Consider the following 25,005-nt stretch of genomic DNA (forward strand, 5'->3'; position numbering starts at 1 on the left):
GAGGGAGGTGTCGTCCGCAAACTTCAGAAGCTTGACGGACGACCTTGATGGTGACCGGAGGTGCAGCTGTTGGTGTACAGGGAGAAGAGCAGAGGAGAAAGAACGCAGCCCTGGGGGGATCCGGTGCTGATGGTCTGTGAGTCGGAGACGTGTTTCCCCAGCTTCACATGCTGCTTCCTGTCAGACAGGAAGTCAGTGATCCACCTGCAGGTGGAGTCAGGCACACCAAGCTGGGAGAGTTTCTCCTGAAGCAGAGCCGGGATGATGGTATTGAAGGCAGAGCTGAAGTCCACAAACAGGATCCTGGCCTAGGTTCCTGCGGAGTCCAGGTGCCGGAGGATGTAGTGGAGGGCCAAATTGACTGCATCATCTACAGACCTATTGGCTCTGTAGGCAAACTGCAGGAGGGGGTCGGTGATGGCTTTGAGGTGTGAAAGCACAAGGCGCTCAAAGGACTTCATAACCACAGAGGTCAGGGCGACGGGTCTGAAGTCATTAAGTCCTGTGGTCCTTGGCTTCTTGGGGACAGGGATTATGGTTGAGGTCTTGAAGCAGGCTGGCACGTGACATGTCTCCAGTGAGGTGTTAAAAATGTCTGTGAACACTGGAGACAGCTGGTCAGTGCAGTGCTTCAAGCTCGATGGGGAGACAGCATCCGGTCCAGCAGCTTTCCTGGGATTCTGTCTCCTAAAGAGTCTGTTGACGTCCCTCTCGTGAATGGAAAGAGTCGTCACTGAGGTGGGAGGGGGGGTGGAGGTGGAGGGGACCTTTAAGGAGGGCATTGGTGGGGGGGCCCAGGACCCTGCTGAGGTGGGCGAGGTGGAGGTGATGCACAGTGGCTGTAGCTGTAGGGAGGTGTCGTGGGGGATGGTGTCAGGACTGTCCTTTTGTCTTTCAAATCGACAGTAGAACTCGTTCAGGTCGTTGGCTAGGTGTCGGTCATTGAAGGAGTATTGGTAAATACTTAATTAAGTATAAGTTAAGGTGCATATGTTCTCTACTTTACAATAAGTATACTAAAGAGCATTAATAACTGTTTAGTTATGGTTTAGTAAGGCTTATTCAGTATTGTTAAATACTAAATTAAGTGTTAGTTAAGGTGCATATGTTCTCAACTTTACAATAAGTCTACCAAAGAGAATTAATAACTATTTAATTATGGTTTAGTAAGGCTTATTCAGTATCATTATACATGAATCAAGTGAACAGTTATGGTTAAGTAATGATTATTTAGCATGCACAATAATTTATATAGGTTGGGCTTTACATGAAGACAAAGGAACAAGCAAACCTCCGCATGGAGACTATGGAGTCTTTTCCCTGATCTCACCCTCTACCAAAAGTAAGTCATATGTTGGAGGATGGACACATATAGTGGACAAAGGTATGTGGACAACCATAACCCTTAAATAAACAATAAAAACAGTTTTCTCATAATGAGATGGCTTGGCTGTGAACCTTAAGACATACATGCTATCAAACATATTTATCAACCACCTAGTAATATTATAAAATACCTTAATTAACATCAAATAAGGGTTTACTTGTTATTAATAGACTTGTTAACATTTACCTAATGTTCAATATTGTATGATTAACTGGCAAGTGATGCTTGTTACTGCATTAACTAATGGTAAAATAGACACCTTAGTTAACTGTTATTAACAGTTAGTCAAGGCATTTACTAATGGTAAATAGATGCCTTAGTTAACTGTTGTTAACAGTTAGTCAAGCCTTCTTAATGCATTAACTAATGGTAAAATAGACACCTTAGTTAACTGAGATTAACAGTTAGTTAAGGCATTAACTAATGGTAAATAATGCATGAATTAATACCTTAGTTAACATAAACAAAAATAAGCATTGTTAATAAATGTTTAATAGATACCGTAATTAATGGTTAATTAATGCTTATTAATGCATTAAGTAATGCTAATTGATGTAGCCTTATTGTAAAGTGTTACCGGGTTGTTGATACATGCTTTCATTTTTCATTTCCCTTATGACTTTGTATGGAGGACCAAAAGTGTCATGGTAGTGCTTATAAAGCATTCCAATGTTAGGTGCACCATGTTGTGCAAAGCAAGTTTAGTTACAACAAATTTACAAGTTTACACACTGATGAAGAACGTCTGCCTGAAATGTGTCTGCGCATTAACAAAAAATCAGAGATATAGGGTAAATTTGTCCAAATCAGAAGCGTTACATAACAGCTCAGTGCCCCGTAACAGCCTTCTAATCAGGTGCATTCCAGTGGCCAAAGCAAGGTATCGTATGTCTAGATATATCATTCTCTCCCCAGTTAAAAGACCTAGTTAATTTGGATCCACTATTGAATAAAATCTCTTGTGATGTTAATAGATGGCCGACTCTCAATCTCTCAATAGCAGGGAAGGTCAATGTTATAATAATGGTTTGTGTTCCCAAGCTGAACTACCTTATCCAATCTCTTCCTCTGGAGGTTCCTCTGTCATATTTTAAATGGTTTGACAGGATAAATAAGACGTTTATATTAGGGCTGTCAGCATTAATGCGTTAATCGTGATGCGATTAAGGGCCGTGCATAACGCGTTAATTTTTTTAATCACATTAATTGCATGCCGGCATTTATTAATTGATTTTACACTTCACTCGGCTTTGCGTCGTGCCTAACAGGCTACTATTTTGACCCTTTGCTGCACCGTTACTTATCATCAAGCTGCGGTACTTCCTACTGCTGCAGGCTGCAGGCATGATGGAGAAAGACAGCAGCAACACAGTTCTGAATGGGGCTTTTTATTTTCCAAAACTCCCAGATGGCTGGTAGACAAGTCGAAAGCCATATGCACATTGTGTAAAGCCGAATTAAAATATCACCGAAGCACGTCAAGCTTGAGCTACCACCTACGAGCTAATTAACGTGACTCAGGTTGATGCTACCCACTAGCATGCTACCTACCTCAGGCAAAGCACTATTTTGGAGAGTGCTACGAGTGCTACTAGTTGCCGACCTGTTGATGAAACCGAATCCAAAAGAATTACTACCGCTCTTGCGAAATGGGTGGCAAATAACTGCAGACCTGTCAGCATCGTAGAGGACTCGGGTCTTAAAGACATACTACAGTTGGCATGTTCTGACCCGTCTCATTGTCGTCGAGGGGACAGTAGTTTTCACGGACACACAGCCTGTATGACACAGAGAAAGCAGCCCAACTGGAACAGCTGCAAGGTGCTGCAAACGCTGTCTCATTAACCGGTGATCACTGGACGTCAGTGAGTAATCAAAATTATTTAGGAGTTACTAAACACTATATTGACCCTGGTAAGGATAGAGATTTTTAGTTTTTTAGTTAGGTACTTGGAGGAATTGTGCAATAATGACAGATTCACACATTTTACTTTTGTTTACAGTAAATAAATAATAACAAATACAAATCTTAAAATTAAGTTCATAAAGTAACTTTCTTTGCATTCATTTGATTCCCAGTCAAGATAGACTGGTGAGAATTGCTTTCCATTGTTAATATGTACTTAAAAACAGTTCTGAAATGCAAAATAATAGAATTTTAATCATATGATAGAACATGCGATTAATCGCGATTAACTATAGAAATTCAGCGATTAATCGCGATTAAAAAAATTAATCTTTGACAGCCCTAGTTTATATGGAATGGTAAAAAAAAAAACTGGCTACATTTGAATAAATTGCAAAGACCAATTGATGGAGGAAGTTTTATCTCACACAGGCTCAGCCCTCTACTGGACTCTATGGGTAATACTCTCCTCTCCAATCCTGAGAATGCATTTGCACACAAAAATTTGCATAAATGTAGGCGTCCAATCAGGACATGCCTACGCGAAAATGTGCAGGCGCCACAGTATATAAGCCTGGTGTAACTCAATAAATACAGTTTATCATTCTTTTTTTAATATTGTAGTATGGTCCTTAAAATGTGTCCATGTATCATACCATCACAGCGGTCTCCAGCCGGGGACAGGGTGAAGCCGGGCCCACACTGACACAGAAAGGAGCCGTCAGTGTTCTGGCAGTGGCCCCGGGTACAGATCCGCTCATACTGGCACTCATCCACATCTGAAACAGGACACACAAAGGAGCCACTGCATCACACAGGCACAATGCAAAGATTTAAGCTAAGGATTTCACTCACATGTCGACATGCACTTCAGTTTCTGAACAGTAGGTAAATTACATATTACATATTGTTTATGTAGAGTAAATGTGTTGATCCAGATCCATGGATTCCAACAGCTTCAGTGGAACTCTTTATTAAGGTTTTTAAACCCAGGAAGTGATGTTTTCAGTTGGATCAAGTTTTAGTGTGACATGCATGAACAAAAAAAGTCCTTCTGGTCAAATAAGCCAAAAGGTTTTTGAATGGTAAAGCCATGATGTCATTCATGCAAACTCTGCCCAGACCAAATGCATGTTTATGAGCTAATGACTTCTTTTAATGGCAATTGATATTTGCAGTTATTATGCACTTTATATTTCTAGGGTTAGTCTACCAACAGCTGAATCATTGTGGCTTAGAGTGGCTCTGCCTGCTGATGACTCAGCGTCATCACTGGTTATGGGAAATCAACACTTTATTACAACTAGGTTTGATTTTTGTAGCTCTGGCCATCCGTTCTGTAACTTATGAAAACGTCAAAGGTATTTGTGTGGGCTAGGGTTAGCTACCAAGACAGCATGACTCCCCCTCGTTGAACGTCTGAAAATCGTCTGATTTTAGCGATGTCACCTTGTTCTGAGATCTAAGCTGTAACTTTTGTGGGTAATGTTGTCCACAACTGATGGCCAGAGCTACTAAAATAAAACCCAAATTGTAATAAACGTAATAAAAGGGGGGGTTAAGAATATAAAATGGAGCAGGGACTGAAAAGTTGACTGTCGTAGCAAACATTTCCATAAAGAAAATGGTAACCTCTATTACATGAGCATGAAAAAGAGCCTTGGCACTTTCGGGGATGCATTTCCACTGATCTCTGAAAACTAGATCATTGGTCTTCTGGTGGTAAGAAAAGGCTTGGATCAATTTTTATTTCAAGTCTGTTGTCATACCAGCAAACAGGAAATAAACTCCCAAATTTATGATGGGTGAATGAGGTCTGCAATAAAGGGAGTCAATACTAGGCAACAAGAACTCCATTCATGAGAGACATGTGCAAGATCTGAATTACTTTAGAATATATATATATATATATATATACACACGCACGCACAAACGCACACAAACACTTGTCTTTCTCATCTCACTCTCTGAACACCTTAGGCTGCACATTCTGTCCATCTCAAAAATTCAGTACAATTTAAAAGAAGTAGTGGGGCAAAGGCATGGATTGAAATATGGTTGTTGGTTGGTTGACTTTGCGCCAGAGTGTAATGACTCATTTTTTAGGATTCCAAAATATTTTTTAAAACTCCTGAGCCTGTTTTTGTATTGGTTTTATTAACATATACCTTGGTTGTATATCTACATCCATATAAACCTCTCAAAGAAGTCATAATCTGATCCCTCATCCTCCACAGCTCTTCTCCACAGTCTCAAGAGATTTAATTGTAGCTCTGGGGAAACAACCATCATGTGGCTGACGTAGCTATAGCTACAGAGGGTGAAAACCTGTGGATAAGGAAAGGTTAATATTTGCATCGTGTTCAATCTGAATCTGAACAATCTGAATGGAGCTGTTAACCTTGTTATTCTTATATATATATATATATATATATTAGGGCTGTCAATCGATTAAAAAAATGAATCTAATTAATTACAGACTATGTGATTAATTAATTGAAATTAATCGCATACATAATTAACGATGCCTGAACCGATACTTTTTAAGAAATTAAAAAAAGGAAAGTAAAAAAAGAAAACAAAACAAAGGGTGCTAAACAACAGTCGGTGACATTAAAGAACGGCTTGTTTATTGCTAAGGCCATATGGTCAAAATTAAATGATTTAATAATAATGTATAACAATAACAATAATTTATTTCACTAGTAAATTGCTGTTGAACGACAAAAACAACCACCAAGGACATTTACAATAACTTCAAATGCACCACGAAGCTGTAGTTTACCAGTTTCATTGAACGCACCGTCTGTGTTGTTTTTCCGACGGCAGCTCGGCAGCTGCAGATTGTTACATCCCGCTGTTGAGTCACAGTCCCCTACAGTAAAACACAGTCAAACTTTACACCGTTCAGCGTTAGCTGTCAGTATTGTAACCGTGTTTAATCCAGCTACTAGCTAGCGGTAGGCTAACGTTAGCTGCTGTCGAGTATAGTGTTAACTAGCTAGCGGTAGGCTAACGTTAGCTGCTGTCGAGTATAGTGTTAACTAGCATCACATGCAGCGGTGTTTGTGTTGCCGTCTGTTTCAGAGCATCAGAGAGAAGAGCAGACATATCAGTGGCACCAGATTTCGGTAGCCAGGGTTGGCAGGAAGAAGATTTTTTACAAGTAAATGTTCCAGTTAATGATCCAGGCAGCACATTCTCATCTCCCTCCTTCATTTTACAGTCCAATGGTGGCTAGAACGGCTCCGGGTCAAACGTCAATATGGAATGGATTAATCTGTGTTATTTTTTTTAACGCATTATTTTTTCTCAAATTAATTAATCGAAATTAACGCGTTATTTTGACAGCCCTAATATATATATACCTGATCATTTTTAGGACAATCTGTTTCTTCTCAATTAGGAAAATTATGATAACAATGATAATAGTACTGGGCGTTATAATCATTGTATTCAAAATGTTCCGGCTGCTGTTGTTAGGTGTGTTGATTGTCATTCTCTACCTGTCCACCAGTTGTACTCACACCTTTCCCTCCAGCGCCAGTCACCTGACATCCTGGCCCACCTGTTCACCTGATTCCACTCTTCCTCGTCAGTCCTGCAGTATAGAACTGGCATTCACTGTCAGATCGTCAAAGTTGCTGTGTGCTTTGTGAACCACAACCTGAAATTTACCCTGGGCCTAGTCTTGCTTCGTCAGACCCTCCTCCACAGCGCTGCTATGGAAGGTCTGGCTAGTACACAGCATTCCGGGATGGGAGAAAAACATGGTTTATTGGCATTTCTTTAAACCAATCACAATCGTCTTGGGCAGTGCTAAGCGCCAGACGGAGCCATGGTGCCTCTGCTAAATAGTCTCAGGAAGGAACTTGTTTTGGTGGAACATGTTCAAAAGTAGTTTTAGTCATGCAACAGAAAACTCCGATTGGACAGATAGTCTAGCTAGCTGTCTGGATTTACCTTGCAGAGATCTGAGGAGCAGTTAACCATAGTCCTCATAAATCCACCAGAGGTTAGAACGCAACACAAACAAAGAGGAAGGTAACGGATATCCGGCCTAAATGAAAGACATCCAGAGGAATTTCCGGCGGCAACTGACCAATCCCGGAACTGGAACGTCGTGGATACAGACTACCCTGGCCCTGGCCCTGACTCTGGCCCTGCCCGCCTACCTGCACCTGCCTGTATATACCTTCACTGGGCATAAATCATTGAAAGGCAGCAGTCTGTTTGCATTGGGTCCTATCCCTGTTGATTTACCATGTGTCTTTATTTCCCAGGGGATGGGCAAAGTGGAAAAAAATAAAAAGACAACTCACTTACATAAAAAACACATTTAAAACATTAAGGGGCCCTATCTTGCACCCGGCACAGCGCAGCGCAAAGCCTGACGCAAGTGTCTTTGCTAGTTTAAGACCGACGCAGTTGTCAATTTCCCGTCCAGCGCCCATGTCGTTTAAATAGCAAATGCACCTGCGCCCATCTGTGGCCCATGGGTGCGCTGGTCTTACAAGGAGGTGTGTTCAGGTGCATTCTTCATTACTGGCGGACACCGCTCCTTGCGACCGTGCATTTGCGTGGCACTCAGACACTACAAATCAACACCAATGAAAAGGGAACTCCCCGCTGAGTTCAATGATACCTCACACAAGACACTATGTCATACAGTTCATTAGCTGTGAAAGTGGGCGTGGCCAAAGCATTGGGGTCAGGCCAAACCATCACCAATGAAGAAGGAACTCTCTGCTTCCTGCTTCTTACAGTGCAGACGCTTTGCTGCTTGCTCCTGCCTCTGCTTGCATATTTCTGCTGATAATCTTACTTTTCCTCTGAGAGAAACTATGAGCAGCGGCTCTTGGATACTTATAAATCACTGGACTATACATTTGTTTGTAGACATAGTAGGCTATTGCCATATTTCAACATTTTTCTGCGTGAGCGTGGCCTACCAATAGCTCAAGCCTGTCCTAAAGTGATTGTAGCTAAAGCTAATTAGCAGCAAGATGCCTCCCTTCTCCATGGAGGACTACTACAAACTCCTTCAGAAGATTGTTATTCTGGAAACCAAAATTCAACGGTTAGAAGTAAACCTGGAAGTGAATGGATCATGTGGAAATGACACCACTTTACCATTGACCCAAAACAATGGACAGAAGCATGCCAACGCACGGCTAACTAGCACCAGCAAGACTACGGACAAACAGGAGGGCTGTGGAATAAGTAACAAATCAACAAGTGGTAGTCCTCCCTGGAACTCTTTTGGTGCAAAGCCTAAGAGTAAATCCTTTTCCTCGGAAGGACGACTAACGGGCAGGGCACAGCGCCCTGAGATTTGTGATATGAACGGCTAGCCTGCATTACCATCCAGGCAGAGCGCCTCTTCTACCCCTGTACTCAGTAGGACACAGCCGTGGACAGCTGCAAAAGGGAGAATTAGCAACAAAATGCCTCCCCAACAACTGAGTGTGCAACTGGATAACAGATTTGCTCCTCTGCTGCAGGACCCTGGACATGACCTGGATTGCGTCTCATCGTCACACAGCAGGGTAAGGACTGAGAGCAATTCAAAAAGTAAAAAGCTACAGGGAAAGCTAACAACTGGGCACCAAACTCTGATTGTGGGTGACTCTGCTGTAAAAGACATAAAAAGCAGTAAAAACACCAAAATTCTCTGTTTTCCCAAAGACATGGTGCCTGACTTAGCCCAAAGAATCCCTGATATCATGGCAGCACACCCAACTGTGAAAAACATTATACTGCATATAGGGTCACATGATGTTGTAAAGCAACAGTCTGAAGTGCTGAATTGTGACTTTATGAATCTGCTGAACACAGCTCCCTAAACGTGAAGGTGTTTATCAGTGGCCCTATACCACCAGTCAGAAGAGGAGCTGAGAGATTCAGCAGACTGTTGGCACTGAACAAATGGTTTTCAACTGCATGTACTGTGGTTGACAATTTTAACATTTTCTGGGACCGCAGACATCTTTTTAAAGCAGATGGACTTTTCCTTAACAAGCCAGGAGTAAAGCTGTTCACCTCTAGCCTACTTTACTTTCTGCACCACACATCTGCTCCCTCAGCCAAGGACACAGGACAAGATAAATCAACACAAACAAAACAAGAGGAAGACACAACAAAGTGCGGCAGTGATCCACCACAGCCCCCACCTGAGCAAAGATTTGACCATGGAGGACCACAGAGCGGAGACGAGAAATCTCAACCCCCCTTTTCAACCGTCCAACACTCCTCAATCCCCTTACCAACCCCGACGCCTTTGAGGATCCATCGCTCTCCCCATTCACCCTTTCCCCTGTTTCCCCCTGCCACATGTTGGGGTTCACTGACCGGATGGAGCAGCTGGTAGATGCTGGAATCAAGTTTGCCCCACTACCTTCTCCCATCACTCGCCCCCAACATCAAATTGACCCTGTTTGGACTGAACCACTGAAAGTAAAACGCCAGGCACCTCCACCTCCTTTACCCCCAGACTGATAAGTATGCTTGTGTACAGAATGAAACAAGGTTTAACTGATTCGTGCTGGGCCCAGGCTGCATGCTTAGTGGCACTCATGACTCTTTCCAGGACAAGCCTGGGCCCTATGTATTCAATTCTTCTTCAATCTATGTTGTGATAGGTAATAGAAAAAGAATGGTGAATCCGCTAAGTAAGAAAAAGAAGCACTTAACTGCCAACTTAGCAAATTTAGCATCCATTCCTCGTCAGCCACAGCCTGTCCCAAAAAACGAGACAGATAATTATTTTAACACACTAACATTATCCTTACTAAACGTCAGGTCTTTGGTGGGTAAATCATTTTTAATCAATGATTTTATTATTAAGCACAATCTTGATTTTATGTTTTTAACTGAAACCTGGTTAGACCATAATAACAGTGATGCTGTTCTCATTGAGTCAGCTCCCCCTAACTTCAGTTTTATGAGTGAGAATAGAGCGAATAAGAAACTTCACTTTTAGGTGTTCTTCATGTTGCCAGTAGGGGGCGCTATGACTTTGAGCCAATATCAGCCTTTATTTGTCCTCAGCGTTGGACTCCTATGAATCCTGAAAAGTTTCGAGCCAACTGGACAATGTACACTCAAGTTACACAAACTTCCTGTTTGGCAAAACACACAAAATAGGCGCCCCCGATGACAAAAAGTTATTTATTATATTATTAAATAACTTTTCATCTTTAACGTCTTAAGATGGCACAGACCAAATTTGAAGTTGATCAGATGAAATTTGTAGGAGGAGTTCCTTAAAGTACGACATGTGGAAATGGCCAAAATCGCACTAATTTCGAACATTCAATTCAAAATGGCGGATTTCCTGTTGGGTTTAGGGTATGGCTCCAATGACATGCTTCATATGTGAACCAAGTTTTGTTAGTCTACATTATACGTGCTGCAGGGGCTCAATTTTTGTAACTTTATAGGGGGCGCCAACGAGCCATTTTTGTGCGCCTATTCCCGAAACCCTTGAAATACATAAATTTTCACCAGACTTGATGTGCCTGCCAATTTTGGTGAGTTTTTGCATATGTTAAGCCCTTCAAAAATGCGATTCATTTGCCAGAAGAAAGGAAAGGAAAGGAAAGGAAGAATTCCTTCAGTTTCAATAGGGCCTTAAGGCTGGGTACGTACCAACACAAGTGGTTCCTTCTTCATCCACGAGGAATCCCTGCGCACACACACACAGAAAACTGCCCTCTGTGTTCTTGCAGCGACCGCCAAAGCACAAAGATGGGCTTTCCAAACACTCATCTACATCTGGACACACACACCAGAGCACACAACACAGGACAACAGTTGTCAGTTGTTCATCAGTGTACAGTTGAATGGAACCCAATGCTTAACCCCTTTATGTAGCTGAAGTTGCTAACATCCATATATATATAGATATAATTTGTCATATACTGTATTTCATTTGTCATACAGATATAAACCAGGGCAGTGTCTTGTTGATGGTGAGATATTTTACTCTGTTCACCCATCAGAAGGTGCTATAATAATTATGGATGTATTTAGTGAACTGGATACTGCGTTCCACTGTGGCACCCATTCATTCATTTGAGTGAAAGTAGCTCAGAGAGCATGGACACAGAGGTTGTTCAGGACTCCTTGTGTCCCAATGACATCCTCTGCTGCCCCCACCACCCGCTGCAGACTCCTGTCTGGAGTCAATAATCAAGTCCGGAGTCAATAATCCTGTGTGGAGTCAATAATTCAGAGACGAGTCCAATGCAACTCATCCATGGGTTTATCTTGAGGTGTATGACTTCTTTAACGTACATTAGAAGGTCTTGAGGAAAATAATCTAAACGAGTTCCCGGTAAATTGGAAATAAGCTCTGTCTTTTGTACACGAACAAATTCATTTCAAGTTACTGTATCTTAACACAACTCGGTCATAAGACAGGCAGTCTTATGGCCTGCTGTGAGTGGTGCCCTGCTCCGTCTGCACAATACATACAAAGCTGGTTATTATTTAGGCCAACCAGCTGACATGGCACAAGATGACCTTTGACCTCAATAACTGGCTGTGACCATAGGACTGTACTCCTCACCTTCACAGGTGGATTGGGTGTCATCCAGGTGGTATCCTTCATCACAGTGGCAGGTGTAACCCTCTGCTGTGTTGTAACAAATCCCCTGGCCACAAATATAAGGGTTGATCTGGCACTCATCCACCTCTGGGCCACAAGAGAGAGAGAGAGAGAGAGAGAGAGAGAGAAAGAGAGAGAGAGAGAGAGAGAGAGAGAGAGAGAGAGAGAGAGGAAATAGCAGCAGTTTTAGAACTAATAATGGGTCCCACAAAATACTATGATAAGAGCCATGAGGAAGCACAACATACTATTAATGTACCACAGGTTAAGAGCTTAATAGAAAAGCACCACAAGTTCAAAACATGCACCACAAAGCAGCCTCAAAAAATTGAGTGCATAATGTGATTCATTAGTTTCATTTCTTTATTGCCAATTTACCAAAGCACACCAGTTGCCTGGTTTTCTTCATTTAGGTGGATTTCTGCATAGCAGGTCATGAAGACAATCTCCAAAATGAGGAACTCATCACTTCACTTTGCAAGATTGGATCAACTTCATCACACCACAAGCTTGCCTTGTATTATGCCTGCAGTGGATGACCTAATGAAATTACTTTACAATTGGATTAAGCAATAAGGAAATATTCGTGATTTTAGTCCAGAATCAGCATACTATCATAAAGATTCAGACTTTGAAGTGACATTGCTGTGAATGTGCTCCAACTGATTTTAGGCTATTTTGGGTAGTTGTTCCTATAATAGCTTGCAGGCATTGGGAAGGCTTCTTTTGAACATGTATCAACACTTTCTCTGGAGCATTCTCTGCTGCCATTATTACTGGAAGGCCTTCCTTTGCACAGTTGGCTGTATTTACAGCCATCTGAATGGTGCAGGTATCTGTTCCCTCTGCATCTCGAACTGGACTGATGTTTCGCCAAGCCAATTATGCACAGCATATCCGCTTCACGCATGCTTCTGGGACGTGGCGCGGCTGGTGGAATATCAAGTGTTGACTTGAATGGCCGCGACTGCTCGCAGGGGTCAGTGCGTGTCCGGAACGCAGCACAATAGGACTTAGTTTGTTCTTGGAATATTGCCCCCCTTCCGTAATGTTTTTTTTTAACGTCTTAGCTAATATGCCATTATGCTAATTACCAAGTTAGCAAGCAAACTAGCTAGGTGTGAAATTTTGACTATTAGATCATGGTCACTAGTTAATGGCTGACTAATGTGTTAGCGGTTAGCCCGTCAGCTACAGTAGTTTCTGGCACCACCTAGGTCATGAGGACGCGTGGATGAATTCCACTGTGCTTCTTTCTGTGTGACCAAGCCTTAATGAGACGATCAGTTTTAAGAAATATTCAATCAGTATTGGACTGAGAAAACTCCATCCACTGATAAAGACCCCAAAATAGCTAATAGCTAATTGGACCTTGAACTGTTTTTTGTCAAACTGCTAAGAAGGTATTTCAAAAATCCATACCAATGATTTCAAATGAATTGTTACAATTAAGATCAATATCAAGTCATTTTCTTTGTGCGTCCAGCACAGAGGTATAAATTACGTATAACCCTAGCTTAGCACAAAGAGTAGAGACAGGAGAAATCAACTAGCCTAGCTTTATCAAAAGAAACGAATTATGGCTCCCAACGACTCCAAAGCTGTCTTATTAAACAAGGCTGTTGGTATGGCAATATTTGCTAACTGTAACATTATCACAAAATGAAGGCGCCATACTGCTAAAAATATCAGAGTGAAAATACATTCCTACAGCAGAAGAGACAGAAGAAGTGCTAAGGAAGACACCATACAAATCTGTTTGTAAATTCTTCACCTATAACTTTGTGACCGTCCCTTTTAAGATTTAGCACATACCAAGGACATGATCCCAGTGTGTGTGTGTGTGTGTGTGTGTGTGTGTGTGTGTGTGTGTTTAGTCTTACCAGCTGACTGGGTGGGGGCGATGTCCTGGCCTGCGTTAGATGGCAGGATCTCCACTGGTTCAGGTGGAGAGCTCCTCTCAACAACCTCTACCAAATCAAAAAATACACAATAAAAGACATTAATTCCATCCAGTAGATGTTTAATTAAGTCAACATGTGTTTTCCACCAAACATGTTTTTTTTCTTCTATTATTTATGGTGCAGTCTCAACAGATGAGTTTTCCATCTGCAATAGAACATGTGGATTGTACGGTCCTGCTTTCCTTCAAAAAAGTAATGCCATGCTTTCATCCTGTCACTTTTACACAAGTCATATAATTTTCTTAATTATGTTTGCATATCTTATAATCTCCCCAAACCGATGACTGCTATACTTTATTTTCTTCTGCCTGTTTATGTCTCTCTTGTAAAGACTACTTTCACTGCGACAATCTGTTCTCAGCTGTAGAGTCTGTATGTACAGTCCAATGTGGCCTTTTCAGAGGGATTAGGGACCATTGGCCAACTTTTTCTGATTGAATGTGTTGAATGAAAGGTCAGGGAGGGGTGTCACCAAAATATTCTGTGTCATAATCTGAGTACGTTGAATATGGCAATCTAGGGAGTGGTGGCTGAGATACCTTGCCCTGCATACAAAACATTGACGTTGCCATCCTTCACTGATGACATGGTAACCCTAACCCATCAGCGGCAGTTTTGTGAATGGAAATGCACTGACAGTGACAAAGGTTAAAGGAGAATGACCAGACTCCATCACAGGAAGTCTACAGATAGGCAAGGAAAACTACTTCAGTACTGTGCAGAAGGGCTGAATATTCTGCTTGTTAAACCTCTAAGTAGAATAGGAGACTTGGGTACCATCTTCAGCAGCTATCAGGAGAAATGTGAGGCGACAGCTGTCAGAATCACCCAAACTGAATCTTAGAAAACTGTTCTGGTTCTGGTCATGCTAAGATGATGATAGGGTTAAAATATAGCATAAACAGCATGAATGCAAGGTTTCGACTTAATTTGTGGTCTGAACAGAATCGGGAGTAGATTGCACATATTAAACCTTTAATACCAGCTGATCATTATTACAGAACAGAAAATCTGCAGACTTTCCCTTAAGTTATCAGCTAACGCTAGCGCTAGCTAGGTAGCTTGACTGAACAAGAAATTTTTAGCCAACCAAATTTTCCAGTTAACTTTGATAAAGAGAGAACACACAGTGAGAGGATCAAAGTTTGAGATGAAAACACGGACAACATCCAAAAACAAGTTGAGGTCTATTGTAATGTCCCCAGTGTTAGCATGGTAGCAAGTAATAAGCCTCTGGCCTGATCGACAGGTCCTATAGCATCCCCTGCTTTATCCTCTATTTTAGAATAAATGGGACCATCATTTACAAAATGAACATCATGCCGTATTGAAGAAGACTTCAAACTAGCGATTGAATCCTTAAACTTATTATGAAAATGTTTATTGAGGTAATAAATCCAGTGAGAAGTAGGCTCATTTTCTCATAGACTTCATTAGAAACAGACTTCTTTTTATAAACAGAGGAGTCTCCCCCTGCTGGAAGTTAGAGAGAATGCAGCTTTTTCTATCGGTTTCCACATCTTAATCTCCCAAGGGAGCACTTTCAGGATTACCGTTTAACTAAACGGTGCATTATGAACAGCTGATACATTTACAGAAACACAGGGACTGTTTGTTTGTTTGGTAGCAGGCTGGTAAACCTAATGGAGGGCCCAATGAGTGTTTTTCACTGTGCATCATTACATATGCTCATAAGAAAAACAACCCATCATGAATATTGTCTGTGGTGGGATGTTGTTGAACGTCAGTTACATATTCAGAGGAAAATGGAAATGTTAAGTCTAATATATATATACATAAATTCTAGGTGCTCTGTTTTTGCCTGTATAACCGCTGCACACACATCTTCTGCACTGAAAATGTATCTCCCTTGTGGCTGCTAGATGGATGACAGAAACATTAGATTTTGTTTGAGCAGTTTAGTATAAGTTTACACTGATATGTGTGATAGGTAACAATCCTATAAGTTATATAAATCTATGATCATATAAGAATCAATCTGGCTTTATCTTTTATAGAAGCCTAGAAAGTAGAGAGGCCTCCAGAAAATTGGCAGCTCCATCAGTAAAGGATCTCTGCTGTTCTGAAAGCATGGCTGTGGCTTGAAATGATAAAACTCTAGAAGAAGATATACAAATGGCAGTACTAAAAAAATGAATGAATGAATATATGAATTACGACTTCTTTTAATGCCGGTGTAAAGATGACATTTTAGGACTTCTCAGATTAATGTTATCAGCAGTGGACTCCTCTGTACTCTCAGCAGTCTGAGCTGCACTTCGTCCTTAGCTGTACATTCTCACACTTAAGCACACATTAGCATGCGTTTTTCTGTTTCATGTGTTTTTCTCAAATGTTTTGCTAAAATTATATATATTTATTATAAAAAGTGAGTAAAAAGCACAGCTGGACCTGACAAACTATAAAGTGCTCTGAGCTTGACAAGCAGTGTCTGAGATGTCCTAAACTGCCCACAGTAGCACAAAGTTTTAAGGGAAGTGAAGCAGACACCTGGGTAGGCTGCCTCGATCTTGACAGTAGATACACCCGGAGATAGCTGGGGCAGGATAGGTTCAACTAGTGGCCTATCACTAACCACAGGAACTACCAGCTCCTTCGAAGACAAGACACAGACAAGAATTCCAGATGGACAAGGTCCATTATTTCAGCTCTGTACACTGCTTCTATCATGCAATACAGGCGTTGCTATGAAGCATTAGCATTAGCATTCAGCTTGCATGACAACTGACTGCAGTTTAAAAACAGGGCAAAAATAAACAGCTCAGCGAGCAAGCCAGAGAGCAAAAGATACCTGCCACTTCTGCATAGACTTCTGTCTGGAACTTATTTAGGACAGTGTCAAGGATTTCTATGTAGTTTATGTATACATAAACACATTAAAGCTTTACACACTGCTCAGTGCTGACCAGCTCAAAGTCATGCAGTGATGTTGCTGACTTCATGCAAATGTGATTGTGCAACTCTTCAGCGTCTGTGTGCATGCAAACTCCTACTACATCTTTACTCTCTGAAGCACCCAACCTACCTCATCTGGTGCAGCTGTTGCTACTGAACACAGAAAAAAGAACAAAGTTTTAATTTTGTGACATATCTCTAGTAGTTAACTTTATCAGTTTATCATCTTGTGTGGGAATTTCCCCACAATGTCCATACCTACACATCTGATATGCACACAGGTTATGTATGCAGGTTAGAGTTTTATTAAATGATCGTGAGAAGACTAAATATCCTAATAATTAATAATTAATGGGGTTTCATCAGGGTTTCTAGTGTTGCTTGGGGTCATTTGCAAAAGTGAGATTGCTGTTCACTCCACAGTGTAGACATTTGTCACCAGTGGCGGTTCTACATTGAATCAAACCCCGGGCGAGACCCCCTTCAAAAAAAAAACAAAAAAACACACAATTTTGCAGAATTACTATTTTATAGTGTATATTTATTTCAAGTTCTGATAACTTATACTGTCATATTTTGTGCAGAATTGTGTTCATTGTCTTTTGAAAATGTCGGAGGTGGAGATTGTGCAAGTTAAAAAGTGTTTCCTGTTGTAATTGCAATAGTTAAATAACTAGATTCTCTTAAGTGTGTTTTTCAAATGTTCTATTGAAGGATTTGTGCAATTGAGGAATATAATTTTCTCTTTCGATTATGTTGTTATAATATATATATTTATATATATATATATATATATATATATATATATATATATATATATATATATATATATATATATATGTGCCAAAAATATATACAGATATATATAAAAAAAGTAACAAGAACAGAGAGCAACAATAATATAAAATATTAAGAATAATATGCAAATAAGATATAGAATAAATATTCTAATTAGCACAAATACTTAATCACACAAATGTGAAAACACACTAAAGAGAATCTAATTATTACACTACAACACTAAGAACAGGAAACACAAACTAAAACTAAAACCTGACCTTTCTGGCCTTCCTTGATGCAAAATCATCAATGATGTTATCGTATGAAATCTGCTCCCCTATTGAATGATTGATACTAACGGAAAGGCCAGTGATCCGTTCCTGGGACATGGTTGACCTCAGGTATGACTTAATCAACTTTAGTTTTGAAAAGCTCATCTCTGCTTGAGCCACAGTGACTGGCAGAGTAAGTGCAACCCTGAAAGCAGTCCAAAAGTTAGGGTAGATCTCCGATAGATCCTTATCATCCCCCGTCCCCCCCTTGTCCGGACCGTTCCATTTGGGAGACCAAGCAACATAGGCGCCGATTTATGTTTTCCTCCGTGGGTTCTCACAGGCGCACGCCCTTTAAAAAGAAAGTAGTCAAAAAATGTTTGCATTTCAGACGGCCGACACGAACACACACGCCTATCAACTCGATAATAAAGCCGTGAAGTAGGCTCTTTCAACTCAGGATAAGGTTGGAGATGAAAAGTTTAACTGACACATAACCACGATCAGCTTTGTGGGTGCTCAGTATTAGCAGAACACCAACAGTATCAGCACCTATGCCCAGCAACCTGTTCGACCCAGAGGTGAACTGTCTCCCGCTCCCCCCTCTCACAGCTTCTCTGTGCAGTGTGCGCGGTACCTTCTCAGCAAGCAGGGGTGCCATTTTGCCAATTCCCCACACAGTGAAATGATAGATAATACAGTAGAAAACCGCTTTGAGGATTTTTTTTTTTTTAAGTGCTTGTGCCGCCCCCCTTGTGTCATGAAAAAATGCCGCCCCGGGCGGCTGCCCGCTTTGCCCGTGCTAAAAAACGCTACTTTGTCACTGGGACTCTGGCAGTGTGAGGCTGATAAATTAAGACCACAGAGAGTTGGTGGTGGGTGGGGGGAGCTTACTTCTTAATCATTCATAAAGCACAGAAATGCATTACACACGTCTCCTTCAGCATCCCCTATGCCTAATGCAATCCATCAAAGGTGCTGATTTCTTTGACAGGGCATTGGCTTCAGACACGTAAATATTAATGTCTCGGTAACTCCACCTGTTGCAGGGCAAATTCTTTAATTATCAGAATGAGACTGTGGCTTTCCACTCAGGGGGCATGCTCCGCTGAAAGACGTCCAGCTGAAGGTGATGATACCTCCTCATGATCAACCTAAATCAAATGTGTGTCTTATGCTAGCAACAGGCCATATGCATCCATCCACTTCTTCAAATGCAACAAATCACCTAAATGGAACCCAATGGAAACTGTTGTAGTGATTTCTTGATTGATTAATCAATTGACAAAACATATCACAAACCATTGATAATCAATTTATAGTTTAAAGGTATTTCTACCAAAGTCCTAATGTATTGTGAGATACTATAGTCACACATAACCAAGTCAACAGCAAAATGTCATCATGGCTACCAGAGAATACAGACTCAGTTGCTGACCAGAAAACAAAATGAAATAGAAAACAATAATTGTAGAGTTTAGTTTGGTGTGCATTATTCCGTAGAACCTCTTTGCATTTTGGCATTGGACTTGAAGGTCACAGCCAGTGTGCAATAGATTTAGATCATTAATCAAGCAAAGATGCCCAACATTTGCTGATTCTTGCTTCTCAAATATGAGAATTTGCTGCTTTTGTCCGTTTTATATACTTGAAAACTGAATATTATTGGCTTTTGCTGGTTACACAAAACAGAAAGGAGAATATCACACAGTCTTTATATTGGCAGCTTACCGCTTGCATCATTGATGGTGAACTTTTATTATGAGTTGGTCTGAAAGGAAATGTTAAGTTTTTGACATTCCAAACACAGAGATGGATTTACTTAATTGATATATATAGAAATAAATTCCAAAAGTCTAGACTGAAGGCCAGAGGACACAGCTTTTGCAGTGTGGTCCCCCAAGTAATATAGTTATATAACTTACTGTAAATATTAGAAAGAATATGTCTGCCAAGTTGAGCAGTTCAGGTATCTTGGGATCCTATTCACAAGTCATGATAAAAAACATGTGAGATTGACAGCCTGTTAGGAGTGTCAGCTGCTGTGATGCAAGCTTGACTGTTTAAGATAACTATCTGCAGGAGTTGCCAAACATGATAACGAGTGAGGAGTTCAAGAGTTGCAGATGGCTGTGGTTTTGGAACCGGGAACCAATAGATGTGGTTCGGTCAACTGGTCTGCCTCCTGGCCACCTTCCTTTATACTGTACATGTTTTGGGCATGATACTTGTGGGAGAGACGTTGGTGCATACTGAAGGGACTACATTTCCCAGCTGGACTAGGAATTCTTGGGGATACCTGGGAGAAGGGTGAAAAGATGTTTGGGCTGCTTGTCTCAATCTGATACCACTGCAACCTTGACTAGGACTGAGTGTCTTAAAAATGGATAAATACAGGTCCGTCATAATTTTTATCTTATTAAACTGCACAAAAGTTATTATTTGTGATTTGATTTCAATAACCTGTATTTCAAACACTCAACAATAATATGTGTTTGATATGTGTACATGCACTAGTGATGAAACATGGTTTAGACTCACCTGGTATAATCTCTTCTGGTTTCCCAAAAGCCTCCACTGGTCTCTCTGGTGTTGGCAGTGGTTGGAGGGGTAGAGGCTCAATGGGTGCCTGGTGAACGGTGACTGGCTTATTGACAGGCGGATTTGGTAGAACAGTGTAGCCCATTCCACCGGGACAGATGTCTTTGAACTTAGCTACGTAATAAAAAATACAAGTGCTATCATACAAGTGAAAATAAGAAGTGAAAATAATTACAAAAATGCATTGGAACCCTCACACACACCACAACCCTTCCCATCACTGCTGTGGTACCCTGTGACTGTCATTGCTTTTGTGTTCCTCCATCTCTGCCCCTGTCTAAACACTAAACAGACATTTTTTTCCTGCCATTTAAAGAAGTTTTAATAACTTCATATGACCTCTGACGGTCGACAAATCATGCAACTCTGATTTTGACTTATTTCACTCTTTCTTACCAGCTGAAATCTAAAGCAGTGACAGTGACTTCAGTCCCCCCAAGAGTTCATCTTCACTGTAGTTCATAGCCAAGATAAAGGCATATACGATATAGGCAAAGTGGTAGAGTGGATAAGTCTTAAAACTTCTGAAGGTAGAATGAAGCTCTAACAAAACATGTGTTAGTATCTATTATAGTAATGAATCAGTGATACAATATTCTAAAGATTACGCATTAGCTGATTGCTGACAAGGGTGTAGGATTTGTTTCAACATATAAGAGGGGGATCCTCATCCTGCATCAAACAATTCATTTCCTGCATTCTGGTGAATTTGTATACATCAATTTATGGTGGAAATGGAACGAATGTAAAGGAAAACACAAAGTTCTGCTGTGCATCATGTTATTCAAATAGACACAGAACCCTGTTTGGGACTCTCTTTAGATGAAACAAAGTTTAGAGAAGCTGCTGTATGCTGCACATCGGAGGTGGAAAACCAAAACTAAAAACCCTTCTGATCAGCCATTGTGTGGCTTAATGTTCTCACAAAAATAAAACTTAACATAAGGCAAAGCACCTGGGGCACGACAGCCTGGATTGTCTTGTGCTCTAGTGTTAAGCCTTCTTTACTGCGCTGTTATTGATTCACCCATGAACATACACTCAAGCAATCATATCGTTGCATTTAAAGGAGGCAGGAACAAAGCAAACAAACACCAATGAATACTACTTCACATCCAGTGGTAACATGAGGGAGAACACTTTGTAGAGCCGATGCAATTAATATCAAATTAGTGGTGGGGACAACTGTAGGTATCAGACAAGTGGTAGGGACATATTCCGACCGTCCCTACCATAAATCATGCCAATGACTGCTGGAAACAACTTGCATTGCTGCAATGATGCAGAGAATCATTTTGATCTGATCAATAATACTGACACCAGCCCTTGCAATCATAATTACATGTTTGCAAATCTTTGAGAACTGGTAAGTAAAGGAACCTAAAGAATCTAAAAAAACAGTAGTTTCTACTTGAAGTATGTCTAAACGCATCCCAGAATGTGTTAGTAGTTCAGGCTATGACAGAGACAATGCTTATGCTTGTTCCAAGACTAAATGTCCTTGCGTAACAAAATGCTTGGCTTGTTGTCATCAATGGTACAATATTTTGGTGTAGTGTAAACATAAGGAGGCAGCAAACCCCTTCTGTACTGAGAGCCAAAACAATATGAAGACCATTCATGCTATGAAAAACACTTAACACTGGTAAAGAAAGTAAAAGGTCAGTGGTACAAGGTGCATTGTATGATTCTAATTACCATCATTAAGATTTACATTAACTTGCAATCTATCTAATTAGATCTATTTAAATAACATCATGTAATAAAGGGGATGACTTTGGTTATCTTGATAAGAAAGAACAAGTGTCTGAAATTCTTGACTTGGAATAATTAAGTTCTGACTCCTAAGTAAGTTCAACTTTACTCACCAACAAATTGTAAGACACTGCTTATTTCTCTATATGCACTGTCATGTCACATTTGACAATGACATAATGCATCAGCACAGCAGAAGTCAAACTGCATACTTCATTTTCCAACTAAATCTCCACACACATTGCACAAAACATACTGCTGACAAAACATGAGGTTTAAAGGTGACAAGTGTCTGCCACAACAAACCATTTAAAATAGCTTTACAATGCACAGGCATCTCATCCAACTAACTGCAACTACCAGAAACAAACAATAATTGCCGGAATAAACTGGAAATGAAAATTAAATATTTGGTGGAAGTTAAATAAAACAAACAGGACAGTAACAAAAGTGGGTCCTGTAATGGCTACTGCAAAAGGCCTTGCTAAGGTAATCTAAAAAGAACTCTTAAGGAAACAATTCAGCCAGGCTGTGAAAAACATGCAGACAGAAAGTATCAGTGATAAAAGAATGGGACACAAATCTAATCTTTTTCCGATTTTTTCCTATTTCTTGTCTTTTATTGAAATTCATAATCCTAAAATATGTGAAGTACATCTTGCTGTTGTAATAAATACTGGCCTGTCCAAGAATCACCACCTTAATGTGGTGGAGAGGTTTGCGTGTCCCTTTGACCCTGTGTTATCAGGAGCAATAGCTCCTGGTAGGGTCTCCCAAGTCTCAGATCTCCTGGCACTGCAGACTGGTTCTAGGGATGTGGAACATCACCTCTCTGGCTGTAGAAGGTAATGTGAGTTTGCCCATCCAGTCTACATGGGCTTTGTGGACTTGGAGAGGGCTTACAACCGTGTCCCCCTCGGAGTCCTGTGGGGGGTATTGAGGGAGTATGGGGTATCGGGGCCGTTGCTACGAGTCAAAGTAAATCTGCATGAATTTACAATGCTGATTGATTTCAACATCCATGTTTTAAAGTTATGTTAAAGTTTATTACATATTACTGTCTTGAGATGAATGATGATTATGTTACACTAAAAGTTCTGCAGGTTTCTAACATAGGTCTTCATGGATACTTTAACCTTGGACCACTGGGCAGAACTGAGTGCCTTGACTATGTGCGTTGCATTGAGGTACAAAACTTTGCTGATTTTCAAGACTAAACTTAATTGCAAAATTGAATGGTGTTTGTCATTATCTTCTTATCATACAAGTGAGAAAAGAACATTTAGGGCCTTTAGGTTAAATGTCTAACGTGGCTGGGGGCCTTACCTGTTCCTTGAGGAGGGCATTTGTCACAACGAGGGCCCCAGGCTTTGCCAACACTACAGCAGCAGAGCTGTTTGCTCAGTTGGGTAGACACTGGGTGCAAACACTGCCTCCCTGAGCTGACCAAACGGAAGCAAGACCCCTTCTCCTCTTGGATGGCAGGCGTGTTGGCTAAAGAGGAGCGCACAAGGAGGAGGAGGGGGGAGGGTTGAGGAAGTGGTGCACCAGAGGATAGGAGACACATACATGGGAGAAAGAGAGAACAGAGTAGAGAAATAAAGAGGTCCCCTTCACCAAAGCATCCTTCCCTTCTCACCTGAACAAACTGCTGCCACAAACACAAACATATCTCTAAAACAACACCAGTGCATAGAGAAAAAATACATATTTACAATGAGAAATCTGGCAACCACATTTTTTGGTGGCAAAGACAACTAAATTTAAACAATAAAAGCCAAACACAAAACACATGCAAAGCACAGACAACATGTAGGGAAAAAATGTTTTTAATGCCAATGCTTCATGCACCCACAAAGTCAAGCGCTGGCTCAGATGAAGGCATGCAGGAGAGTATCAAACTGGGATAATAATGGGAAATAATGGCCTCCAAAAGAAACCAAGAATGTTCAGTTCAAATGTTCCTTTTTGCCAGAGACATTAACTGAAGTAAATCATTTTTAATTACTGGTGAAATACTTGACCTATTCTCCCAACAAATAATCAGATTTCAAAATGTAACACTTTACAACACAGTTTATTTGTCACTAGATAATCTACCTTGCAGTTTACTCAATTAAGAGCCCATCAGCGGATTCTCAGTTGTCACAAGAAAGGAATGAGTCACAAGAATGCATTTGGTACAATATATAAAATCAAAAATAATAAATAAAATTAATTGTCCTCCACAGCAGTATGATGTTCTCTGAAGCTTGCACTATTTGCAATCACAGTTTAATATAACCCTTTAGAGTAATATTCTAAACAAATATCTGTTGTTTAGTCCACTGTATTCTACCCGGGTGGTAGTATGTGTGTTTTGCTTCTTAGATGATCACAGTACTGGCTTGCCGTGTTCACTCAAATAGTCCATAAAAATTGTAGACTCTCAACAAAAACCAACTGGAGATTCACCAGACTTTCCTAATGCACCAAAACACATCACCGAAATGTTAATTTTGAAAACGTTCAAAATTACAGGTGTGAAACCTCCCCCGGACCACGGTCTGGACCAAACAGCTGAAACTCTGTCTGACCAAAAGAGGTAGTCTCAGTCCGGATCAAACTGACCATGGTCTGGTTCGTTTCTAGTGTAAAAGCATTTTTTGGGAGTTTTGGCCCAAATACAGTAGGTTCTGGCAGGCTATTGTCGTGTTATAAGAGAAGCATAGCTCCTTTAGGGAACAGCTCAGTGCTTAATGTGTACATGAGAGAGAGAGTGACGGTGTCAGCGCTCAGAGCAGACAGCTGTCGGCTCTCACAGCTGACAATAC

At 40.8% G+C, this 25,005-nt stretch overlaps 1 protein-coding gene across 1 annotated transcript in view; it reads right to left on the bottom strand.

Annotated features, from left to right (window-relative positions):
• LOC116064552 (latent-transforming growth factor beta-binding protein 1-like) overlaps positions 1 to 23,774 on the bottom strand; it is a 70,180-nt gene extending 46,406 nt beyond the window's left edge. Inside the window, exons 1-8 of the mRNA XM_031319789.2 lie at positions 23,519 to 23,774; positions 20,378 to 20,551; positions 16,915 to 16,937; positions 16,380 to 16,482; positions 13,788 to 13,874; positions 11,866 to 11,991; positions 10,944 to 11,069; positions 3,950 to 4,072 (exon numbers count right to left, since the gene is read on the bottom strand). Coding sequence (XP_031175649.1) covers positions 3,950 to 4,072; positions 10,944 to 11,069; positions 11,866 to 11,991; positions 13,788 to 13,874; positions 16,380 to 16,482; positions 16,915 to 16,937; positions 20,378 to 20,551; positions 23,519 to 23,759 — 1,003 coding nt within the window. The 5' untranslated portion in view covers positions 23,760 to 23,774. The remainder of the gene's footprint in view (positions 1 to 3,949; positions 4,073 to 10,943; positions 11,070 to 11,865; positions 11,992 to 13,787; positions 13,875 to 16,379; positions 16,483 to 16,914; positions 16,938 to 20,377; positions 20,552 to 23,518) is intronic.
• Between the last annotated feature and the right edge of the window lie 1,231 nt (positions 23,775 to 25,005).

The sequence above is a fragment of the Sander lucioperca genome, chromosome 15 (assembly GCF_008315115.2).
Source record: "Sander lucioperca isolate FBNREF2018 chromosome 15, SLUC_FBN_1.2, whole genome shotgun sequence".
Classification (NCBI taxonomy): domain Eukaryota; kingdom Metazoa; phylum Chordata; class Actinopteri; order Perciformes; family Percidae; genus Sander; species Sander lucioperca.